This window comes from Solea solea, chromosome 5 (genome assembly GCF_958295425.1).
Source record: "Solea solea chromosome 5, fSolSol10.1, whole genome shotgun sequence".
Taxonomy (NCBI): Eukaryota; Metazoa; Chordata; class Actinopteri; order Pleuronectiformes; family Soleidae; genus Solea; species Solea solea.
In genome coordinates this window covers 4,993,172-5,005,301 of record NC_081138.1, presented here as the reverse complement: position 1 = coordinate 5,005,301, position 12,130 = coordinate 4,993,172, and the positions used below count along the sequence as shown (strand labels likewise).

General features: G+C 40.1%; 1 protein-coding gene across 1 annotated transcript in view; it reads left to right on the top strand.

Annotated features, from left to right (window-relative positions):
* The window catches only part of LOC131459785 (coiled-coil domain-containing protein 81-like), a 12,794-nt gene extending 2,086 nt beyond the window's left edge, over nucleotides 1-10,708 (top strand). The window contains exons 6-16 of the mRNA XM_058629884.1: nucleotides 188-362; nucleotides 744-858; nucleotides 2,724-2,817; nucleotides 4,111-4,257; nucleotides 5,067-5,159; nucleotides 5,724-5,893; nucleotides 6,007-6,085; nucleotides 7,999-8,109; nucleotides 8,697-8,806; nucleotides 8,875-9,000; nucleotides 10,071-10,708. Of these exons, the coding sequence (XP_058485867.1) occupies nucleotides 188-362; nucleotides 744-858; nucleotides 2,724-2,817; nucleotides 4,111-4,257; nucleotides 5,067-5,159; nucleotides 5,724-5,893; nucleotides 6,007-6,085; nucleotides 7,999-8,109; nucleotides 8,697-8,806; nucleotides 8,875-9,000; nucleotides 10,071-10,197 (1,347 nt within the window). The 3' untranslated portion in view covers nucleotides 10,198-10,708. The remainder of the gene's footprint in view (nucleotides 1-187; nucleotides 363-743; nucleotides 859-2,723; nucleotides 2,818-4,110; nucleotides 4,258-5,066; nucleotides 5,160-5,723; nucleotides 5,894-6,006; nucleotides 6,086-7,998; nucleotides 8,110-8,696; nucleotides 8,807-8,874; nucleotides 9,001-10,070) is intronic.
* The last annotated feature ends 1,422 nt before the right edge of the window (nucleotides 10,709-12,130 follow it).

Here is a 12,130-nt window from a genome sequence, read left to right as displayed (position 1 = left end):
CTGTGTACCTTTTTTTATGCACTTTGAGGTGTTATTCTATATATATACACTTTTCTTTTCTGGACCCTTATGCTGCTGTAACAAGTGAATTTCCCCAATAAATGTAATCTAATCCAATAAAAATGTATTATTAACTATCAGGAAGAGCACATTTGCTTGTATAACGTTGCTTTTTTTGCCACTCCAGAGACCTGGCAGCAGTGTGTCTCTGCTGTCTGGTGGACAGTCCAGGATTCAGAGGACTGGAACTGCCCAACACAATGTCGGTCTGCCAACTGTCTGCTCCCCTCAGCTCCCGGACAAAGCTGCTGATCATGATGGACGGTGCTCGTCCCCAGCTTCAGACGTCAGGAATGCAGGAGGTGAAAAAAAAGACATTTGCACAATGCCGACAGTGAGGGTTCAGGTTCAGTAAGGATCAGAAATGAACATTACAATCTTTGAAGGTTTAGAGTCAAATGGTGGACAGTAATTTCAGATACAGAAGGATAGAGAGATACTGTACATTAATTACATATATATATTTTTTTTAAATGTTACGTCATGTTGCACATTATGCTATGTGCTCTCTGTTAAAATATGCATGTCATTTTACAGTTATATGTTGAAGCATGCTAAACGCTTTTTTACGCGTGATATGCGATCTTATATCACATGTGTCATATTAAGTGAAATGTTATTGCACATATTTGATGTCGTGCACGTTATTTTGTTACGTTACGTGGTGTCACGTGTCTCCACAGACGTTCCTCAAGAGATAGAAGCTCAATCCCATCACCAATTGCAACCTGCCAGTGTAAAAGCCACGGATTTGTTGGAAGAACTGGCTCCAAAATCCCCCACAGAAGAAAAAGACAAGTACCACGCAGCCCCTTATCATAACCTTAACTATTACAACCAAGTGCCTAAACCCAATTTTAACCCTAAAAACATGTCTTATCCCTGAAAAAGTTTAGCTCTTTAAAGCTGTGGGGCCCAGACAAATAATTGTACCCACAAAGCTAGGTTTGTATGTTTTTGTGGACCTCACAAAGATATAAATATGCTCAACACACACACACACACTCTGGAGAGGGTCAGTTTGCACTCAGTGGTGGTCTCATATTGTTACCGCCCCAAGGCAGAGTCCAGCTCCATCAATGATGCAAAACTACCTGTGGGACAGATTCCTCATATGTCATCACCTCCCTGCACTGTCAGTTTACACACACACACACACACACAGGTTCTTCTTAGGACACTGCGTTGACATCCATTCATTTCCTGAGCAAAACTTTTCAATTCAAGTCTTAGCTCTAAACTTCACCAGCTCCTCCGAAAATGAACTTCTGTCTCACTTGGATCAGGTTTTGGTCTCCATGAGGACTACTGGTCCTGAGAAAGGTTAGCATTTATGCCAGAAAAGCTCCTAAAGAGGTAACAAAAATGGCTATGGTCTTAACTGAGAATGGGACAGATTGTGATCAGAAGAGCAAAGATGTCACACTGTCATCTTCTACATTATACATTCACCAGCAGGTGTTAGCTGATATTCTGTGTCACATTAGCCATCTGTTATAATGTACTCTGAAACCATTAGAGCCCCTTGCCCCCTTTCATCAGGGGTGTCGAACTCAAATGACTGCAGTTCCCTGACCTCACTTTTGAATCCACAAAACCTTTCGTCAACTTTTCGTCTTTGACGCGTCCAGCTCATTTACGCAAACCGCCAAAATGGACACCAAAATTCAAAAAGGCAGAGTTCCTGTTGAGTTGAGGCCACGGTTACAGTCGACTTTTTTGTTCGTCTTGGTCTACAACGTCTTCCCGCCAAGTTTCGGGAAATTCGGTGGAACTCAATGTATTTCGAGGTCATGGGGCACTTCCTGTTTCGCGACGAATGGTCGAAATTCGCAAAAACGCAGAGGGTTGCCGTGGCCGCGCCGTTTTGAATCCGCAAAACCTTTTCACCTTTGATGCGTCTAGTACAAATTGACGCGCTCGGACGAGTTCGCTCATTTATGCGACCGGAAAGCCACGGATATTATTATAATAATAATAATAATAATAATAATAATAATAATAATAATAATAATAATAATAATAGGTTCCTCACACTCAAAGCCGTTTCGGCTACTGGCATTCGTGGCTTGGGCCCGAACAGGCTTATTTATATTATGTTACTGAATGTTGTATGTAATACATTTAATAATGTGATAATTATGACTGAACGTCTTATTATTACTGTTATAAAAACATTGCTAGCAAACATATTATATTATATCACCTCGCTGGCAGCTGTGCCTCAGCTACACACTGTGTTTAAAAGAAGGTGAGGTTGTCGGCCATGTTTTTATAATATGATATTAAGTGGGGGGGCCACATGTAATCAATTGGGGGGCCGCATATGGCCCGCGGGCTGCCAGTTTGACACCGCTGGTATATATGGTGCAATAAAAACTAAAAAAAAAAGGGCTCTGCAAAGGCTGCCAAGCTTCCATATCTGGAGCACTGCCAACATCTAATCATATTGGACCGTGACCTACATTACCAAAAGAATTTTCATCAAAATTTGTATTTAACCTTTGAATTATGCAGCTCACAGACAAACACCAGCAGGAACACGACCGCCTTGGCAGAGTTCAAATACACTTTTGTGTTGACATGTATATGGGTGTTTTTAATTAAAACAATCCAAATGGTACAGTGTAAGCTGTAAGAAAACGGCGTCTCTGTTCCTCCAGACACACGACCTTCGTCTCATCAACAGAGGTCGTTCCAAAGCAGGAGAAACCATGTGCGGATGTAACCTGCTCTGACCACAAACGAGCTGGACAGGTGAGGAACAATATGTAGTTGCATTAATGGATATTATATATATCTTGAGATGACATTTGGTTTCGTTGATGTTACCGTTTGAGTGTGTGATCGTGCAGGGTGTAAGACGCCTCTCTGCATTCCGTGTCTCGAGCCAATCTTAACATATTTGAAGTCCCTGGTTCGCTTCAGTCTCGTGATGTTGTGTTTGGTCTCCAGCAAATGAACCCAGAACCACAACTGCAGGAATGTCGCGATATTAGATCTTCACCATCCCATAAACGTGGCCGACATTGGGGAAATAAAATATGTCATCATGCAAATTTGTCTTTAATTTTGTCATTACTTTCTAAATGATGATCAATATTATCACCGTTTTTTATTATACCATTATAGGCCTATCAGCTTATATCATGTAGCTGTCAATGCACTAAATCCTGCATAAACCTAGTGCACTTTTATTATATTATATTTACTCCCATGAAATGATTGTACAATATGACCGATTCCCTTTTCTGCTGCAATAAACAGTCTTTAACACATTTATTAGATCACCACCCAAAGCCACAGCTGCTTTAAATGAACAGCATTGGGAAATATCAAAATCATTTTTTTATGTTTCTGTAATGGTTAATGCACCATTAGAGTAGAAGCTCTTTAACCAAAATTATATTATCATTGTTATGCATGAACTTTCAAATGTACACAAAAAAATAGTAAAGCACGTTATTATTTCTTGATTAAGATTTTTTAAATATTCATGTTTTCTCATTGTTATGACAGGTGGTCTAATAAATTTGTAAAGCACTGTATATCTTGGGTTACAACTTGCTTTGTTGCCTTATTATCTTGCACATACAGTAAGTGTTAATTTGTATAGCCCAGTCTATTTATAAAATAGACTGTATATATATACACACATACATATATACATATATATATATATATATATATACATACATATATACATACATACATATACATATATACATACATACATATACATATATACATATACATACAGTATATACATATATACACACATATATACATATATGCATATATATATACATATATACATACATATATACATACATACATATACATATATACATACATACATATACATATATACATATATACACATATACATACATATATACACATACATACAAATAGAGCTTTTTAACTTTTATACTTCTAAGCATGTGTGCCGTTTAAATTCCGTTGTACTTGTGCAATCAATAAATCAATGCTTATATTTTAACCCCAGATAAACATGAAACCTTTACCACTGCCTTCGCCCCACTACAGGAGCTGTGCTACCTGTGCATGCAGCGGGTCCGCAGAAATGTTCCAGTGTATCTGAGGGAGCAGCAACAGGCTGAGGAGAAAGCTCAGGATAAACTCTTACTGTTCAGAGAACAGCAGAGAGACAAGCAGCGCATGGAGGAGGAACAGGTTTGTGTGACATTAAGAATCGAGGTACATGCACGTCAGCAAGCCAAAGTGAGATTTAGGACAGCAACAAATATTCAGTCCATCACTACAAAATGTCAGAAAATACTGAAAAATGTTGGTCACTGTTTCCCAAACATCGAAATGATGATGTTCTCAAATGTCTTATTTTGTCCACAAACCAAACAACTTATCATCCATCCATCTTCTCCCTCATCTTCCACTTTATCCTCCACATGAGGAGCTGTGCCAATCTCAGCTGACATAGTGTAAAAGGAGGGGTACACGGGGGTCGCCAGTCTATCACAGGACCACATATAGAAAGAAACAACCATCTACTCTTACAGTCAATTTAGAGTGTCCAATTTACCTAATCCCCATAGTGCATGTTTTTGGACTGTGGGAGGAAGCCAGACAACCCGGAGAAAACCCACACACACACGGGGAGAACATGCTAACTCCATGCAGAAAGACCCGTGTTCCGACCCAGGTGTTCTTGCTGCAAAGGCAAGAGTGCTAACCACTACACCAACCATGTGTCCCCCAACAAAACTGATCCGTTTCATTCATTTTGTTGTTAAATGGAGCAAAGAAAACCAGAAAATATTCACATATAAGAAGCTGACAACTCTAAAAAAAAAAAACACTCAAACCAATCAAGTTGATCAACAACTTTATTTATTTTTTTTTTTATAAATATACAAATGATTTTTTAAATCCATGAATTATTATTTACAGTACTGTAGCCCTCCTTTTCTATCACACTCCTTTTCAATAACAGATGATGATATTTTTGTGTTTTCATTTGGCAGGCAAGGCGGAGTGAGCAACGCGAGCACGCAAAACAGGTCGCTACGTTCAACCTACAGATGTCAGAGAAGAAAGAGAAGATTCATCATTTCCCTGTGAGTGGAGCCTGCAGTGCAGCATAGTTCAATGTATGAACATCTGCCATGAATCACACTTCCATTGATTTCTACATGAATGTAAATATGAACCAGACCTGAACTGCGTGCAAAGTTTCAAGTCTCAAAAATGACTGGAAAGCCATGGATATAATAATAGTAATAATAACAATAATCTGATGGATAACAATAGGTTCCTCACACAAATTTGTGCCTGGAGCCATGTCGGCCCCTGCTATTCGTGCTCTAGCCCTAATAAAAGCAAATGTTACCCATATTTATATTGGGGTGACAGTGAGGTTTGGCTAGAGCATTACTTAAAATGGACAGTTTTAATTTCGAACTGCCTCCAACTGACTTCGATATCAGCAGAAATCCAAACAAGGCCACCCAGTCGAGGACCGCCTAAATCGTACAACATATACTGGGCACCTGACAGTTCTCAATATTCAAAACTGCAACCTGATTGGCCCAATAACTACTTCGGATCTTTAAATCACACCTCATTTAAACTCCTTGTTTAAGTGGCTTCTTGAATCTCTGTGTCTTCTCTGGGCTGCTTAGACCACATTTATCTTCCCGGCTCGGCCTCTCACTCCTGCCAAGAGGATCCAACAGCAGCGTTACATGAAAGATCTCCAGAGCCAGATGGAGAGTCGACAGCAGCACGAGGCTCTGGACCAGCAGCGGCGTCTTCTCAAGGAGCATCTAGACCAGGTCCATCTGGTCCAGGAGTGAGTCTCCAGCAATGACACACACACACACAATGGCACAGGCAATTTGAAATAATCATCTGCTGTACACACTGTGTTTTATTGGCTATAAACTGTAAATATGTGTGTTTTAGGATCGCTGTGAAGAAGGCTCAGCAGCTCCAGCAGAAAATTGAGAGAACTAAACATTACAAGAGGGCACTGGACACTCAGGCAAGGACCAAATATTTTGCAAAGTATTTTTTGAAACTGTTTCACTTTTTTGTGCAAAAACAAACCAACCAACAGTCTAAAGAGTCCATCAGTCAGCCAACCAACTAGTAAGTCAAACATCAAACCAACAAGTCACTAAAACAACCAATCCACAACCAACCAATTCATCAATCAACCAACCGACCAACTAGTCAGTCAAACATCCAACCAAGTCACTAAAACAGCCAACTGACAACCAACCAATTCACGAGTCAGCCAACCGACCAACTAGATAGGCAAACATCCAACCAACAAGTCACGAAAACAACCAATCCACAACTAACCAATTCATCAATCAGCTAACAGACCAACTAGTCAGTCGAACATCCAACCAAGTCACTGAAACAGCCAACGACAACCAACCAATTCACCAGTCAGCCAACCGACCAACTAGTTAGTCAAACATCCAACCAACAAGTCACTAAGACAACCAACCAACCAATTCATCAATCAGCCAACCGACCAACTAGCCAGTCAAACATCCAACCAACAAGTCATGAAAATAACCAATCAACAACTAACCAAATCATCGATCAGCTAACCGACCAACTAGTCACTAAAACATCCAACCAAGTCACTAAAACAGCCAGCCGACCAATTCACCAGTCAGCCAACCAACTAGTCCGTCAAACATCCAACCAACAAGTCACTAAAACAACCAACCAGTTCAGGTAGCCAACCAACCGACTAGTCAGTCAAACATCCAACAAACTGTCAACCAACCAGTCCAGCAAACCAAATAATCAGTCAAATAACCAACCAGCCAACAATCAACCAGTTCATCAGTCAGCCAACCGACTAGTCAGTCAAACAACCAACTAATCTACCTACCAAGCAATGAAATACAGTGTTATGAATAATTCAGGTGGACTAACAAACAATCGACAAACGATATTACAAAAGGTTACAAAAGTTACCAAATGTTGGAATAATATATTGGTTATGGTGAATACGTGGTAATTTTAATGCAATTATTTACCTTGGTGATTAATGGAGTTTTCAGTAGGATTTAGTTTATAGAGAGATTCTGTTCCTATCTGCATTTTTTAAGATAGTGCTGATTTTAGCAGAATCTCAACACTGAAATAAAATCAGGGATTTCCAAATGCGGGGTTCAGGATAAGGAAGGTCATAGTTCAAAGGAAGGTAGTAGGGAGGCAACCGCCCATCCTGCCTGCCAAGGACACGAGTGCAGACTGAAAAATGTAAAGCCAGTGTTCACATGTTTTGTCACACAAGCAAAAGTACAAAGACATCAATAATCTGTCGTGTCGTAATCTGTCTCATTACGTCTCATGTTTTCTGTCGTAAAAATATATTAAGTTTGACATTATCGTAATAAATAGTGTTGTTTTTTCTTGATTGTTTTGCACCTGAAGGAATGAGAGTTGCAAACCTTTTCTATAAATTAATTAATTACCAATTTACAAGCGTGATTCAGTTCAAAAAGAGGTATAAAGAAGGGATTTTCATAAAGCACAAGAAGGAAGCCCATAATCAGATTATAAAATGGAATAAATAAAAAAAAGACATATATTTCTAGAGGAAATGGATATAGTATATAAAGAAATGAATGAATGTTTTGATAAACTAGATTAACAATTAATTAATTAATTAATTAATTAAACAACAATTAATTAAAAGAAAGTAATTTAACAAGCACAAGGATTAGCCTTGATATTGGGTTCCAGCGAAACTCTACTCTGTAAAATTTTAGGAATATCTTGTAATTTTTCTCAGTATTTCTCAAAAAGTCACTGATGTATCTAAAGGCAATACAGATATGTCACTTCTGATTAAGCTGTCCAAAACAGGATCTACACATGTTCATGACTTCTTCATGAAATGAAAAATAAGTGTGTTGTGTCTTGAAGGTGAAGGAAAGGAAGCACACAGACCCTCCACAGTGCCGGACTAACAACTCTGGGTTCCCTCGCTGTCAGACTGCAGTCAGCAACACAGAGAGCCGAGAGCTGGCACAGAAGGTAACCCTCACTTTACTACTGCTTCCATAAATCAAGATCTTTTAAGATCCAGTGTGTCACATTTAGGGTGATTTATTAGCAGCAATTGAACATACTATCCATTAATGTGTTTGTATTGGTGTAGAACTGCTTTAAAATGAAAAATCATTTAGTTTTTATAGCCTTAGAATAAGTCTTTTATATACTGTATATGGCAATGGCCTTGAACGGTGGAGGCTGCATGTGGCACGACCCACATAAATGGAAAAACAAGGAAATGGCAGAGGAGTCGTCCGTCTGTTGCAATCTACAGTCTCACCATTAGATGTCACCAATTCTTACAAACTGGTCCTTTAAGAGCTTTGTCATGTTATATGCAAGCATGCTAAATCGTGGAAGCAATCAGTAAACTGTATTAAAAAATAAATAAAATATTGTAAATCTTACATTCTGTGCCCTGCGAAGTAAATACTAATACAGTTTGGATAAATGTGAACTAAAAAGTACAATATTTTCATGTGAAATCAGTGATGATTTTATACTTCCTACTGTTTTTAGTAACTTGTCTACTACAGTGAACTCTTACGATGTCATTTATTATCTTGCAGCTCTTCCATGTAAATTTCAGTGCTGCCACTCAGAGGAAAGGGGAAGAACTGCACAACCGCCAGGCACAGCTGGAGAAAGAAAGACAAATGCTGAAATACAACAAAACCGAGTGAGTTAATGCGGGTGGGGAACACACGATCACACAGGGAAGTTGAAATATTTGTGTTCACTATACAGACTAATACTGGACCGTATGAATCACTCTGAGAGGAGACGGGACATCAGTAAGACACTAGAAGACGAGTGGAGACGCAGTGCGAAGATAAAACATCAACGAGAGGAAGAGGAGAGAAGCTTCCTGAGGTGTGTGCAGCGTTTATGTTCACTGGTCACTGGTCAGATGGCTGAATATCGACACTGTGGATGGTTGCGTTAGCTTAGCAGAGGCTAATGGAACAGGCACAGCAACGAGTGTTCTGGGGTTCCACAATATTTGTCCCATGATTTAACATAACCTAACATAAAGCTACTTTACCATATATGAATAAAACAGATGCCACATGTAATCACACATACACAAACAATGACATTGCTACTGTTGCTATGATTTTGCAAATCACCTTAGTAGGTGGAGCCAGAGCAGATATTCTGCATATCGCACAGACTTTCTATAATATGCAGTGCCTTCAGAAACTAATGATTTTAGTTTTTTTAATAAAAGTTCCTATCTGCACCTTTAAGCTACACAAAGCAAATGGTCAACCTCTGCAGGTCCATCACTTAAGGCCCTGGTATACTTCTGCACGTCGCCTACCACGGAATCTGGTATCCTCGCGCGTCAGGGTGCGGTAGCATCCCACTTCACCATCGGGTGGCGGTACAAGTCTAGACGCATTCCAACCAAAGAAGAAGAGAGCAACGTTACAGCTCCCTCGGATATGTCGGGTTTGAGCGGCTCAAAGCTGAAAGGCCCGTCGGGCAGGGGAGTCGGGGTGTCAGCCGGTTCGAGGGTTGCCAGGTTGAGCCTCGGATGACTACCCTTGGCGACTACTTCTGTTGTCGAAATGTTTTTTCTGCTTGGTGAGCGGGGCTTAATACTTCAATTCAGTTTGTGCACGCGCTCTCCAACACGCGGTTCCAAAATCTGGGCTGCGTGCGTTGATGAGGCATTGGGTCCACATGTGCTGTGCATGGGAGTATCCCAGGCCCTTTACCCTTCAGTGTCCTTAGTTCATAATTTCTCTTTCAACAAAAGGATCGTGTAGAAAGGAAAGGATCTTCTACATTTGGCTTCATTAAATCATGATACTCACAAGACTGATTGCTGTTAAACTCTGTTAAACCTGAGATGATTCCCCTTGTTGCTGACATGACTTTATCATTATTCTCTGACGGTACATCATTTATCTGTCCCTCTGTCTCCCTGTGGTCAGGTCTGCTGGTCACCTCCTGGTAGATCAGCTTGTACAGTACAAGCGCTGCCGCCAGTGTAAGAGGAGGAACACGAACTTTGGAGAGACCAACCTCTGGAAGGACTCTGGATCACAGTTTATGGTTTGATGACCAGTGTTGCCGCGCTGCAGGACTTCACTTTTTAGATGCCGACAAACCTCACTGTGCAACACGGATCTGATAATCCTTATGTTAAAGCTGCAGCGTGTACTCTGCCTCCCTATCGGTCGTTGTGTACAGACATAAACACTTAATCACTTCCTGTGTGCAGCATGAGAATCTAAAGATCTAAACACGGCTAATCTGGGATACGCAGAGATACTGGTGTGGAGCTAATAGGCTTACTTGGCCGTGGTGAACTCATTTGACAATGGTTTGAATTTAAAAGATATCTGTGTAAAAGTTATGTACCGCAGTTTCAATTGTCCAATGATGACAGCGACTGAATCGTAGGCTGTGATACACAGAATATGAAATGAAGTAGGTCACGGCAGGATCCTACATTTGTGATACTGTGAGAGAATTTTCGCTTGGTCAAAAGAGCGTGACAGCTGCTATCTTTGGTGATCTCTTCTGAATTTTAACGTGAGATTTAACCTTGTTGCTTTCTAAAGTGCTAGTGTAGTGAAAGGGATATTTTTTAAATCGTAAAAATAAACAAACGTGGGTCATTCAGTTTGGTTCCACGGACTACAGTGTGTTATTGTGAGACTGGTGTTGATGCGTCTTGATTTTCAAGCATTTTCAAGTGTGCTCACACCGACTCATTTGGCAACACGCTGTGAACTAAGTAACCGTGTCTTCTTCTTTCATCTGCTCTGGATTAAGGGTCATTTTTCATCTCCATTTTTCCCCACTTTGCTCTACACATTGTTGATTCAGCATAGATATTATGACACTGATACCCTTAGTAGCCGGGTTACTATTAATTCTCACATGGTATGTGTTTTTTTTCCCACAGTGGCAATGAGGCTTTTTCAGAAATGAGCTGAAAGAGGTTTTCATTTCTTAGCTATTAACTGGCTCACCAAACACTGCCTGCACATGAAAGCGACTTATTGGAAATCCAACAAAGAGCCTGGACTTGATCCTCCCACCTCAGTTTGTCAATATTTAAGCTGTAATATCAGTTGGAGACAAGCTGGGAAAGGCTAACTACAAAGAATCCAAAGTTTCTATGTGTATAATTGCTTTGAAATACAAAATTCATTCTTCAATATTTACTTTCGGCAAGGGCCTGGCTTTACAGGGGCCACCATGTGTCTGCAGCAGCCAAAAAAGGGACAAACTAGTCAAAGTGTGTGTTCCACTTTTTGAATCGAAAGCTTACAATGCAAACAAAGGGTTTCGTCATCAATTTCTTACAATCTGCAGTCTCACCATTAGATGCCACTAATTCTCACACCCATGACCAAGTACTTTTTTAAAAAATGGCATACACCCAGTTCAATTAAGAATACAGAACGCAGCCGTCTCCCTCCCTGAAGCCACTCAAAGAAGAGATTTATGGTTGCCAACGTCCTGATAAGAAAAGGAACGTGATATACTGCGCTTTGCATAGGCTACATTACCCCCACAAACTACACACTTTCACAGTTGAGTAAAAGAGGCAGTTTTGCTTCTATGCAAGTGTCTTTCCATCAACCAAATATGAGTTTAACAACGTATATAATAATTGTATTATATTTCTGCTGTCCCCGCGTCTCCATTGGTACGTCCCACACAGGACTCGCAGTGAATCGGACGACCACATAAAAAGGAGGGTTTTATTCAAAATACAGCACAAATAACACTATGACTCCACCCGACTGGAGCAAACGGAAAGGAAAAGTAAGCAGAAATCAAACATGATAAGGACGAAAGAAAGAATGGAGCCAGGGTTCATTCAACGGGGAGTTCCTATAGATGATAAATGTTGTGTTATGCAATTTTCTGGCAGATTTCCCATTTCCTCTGTGAAGCCTGAACTCCCTTGATGAACTCATGGAGGCATTTGAGAGTCTCTGTGCCGAAACAGATGCACAATAAAGTTCTGGTTAAT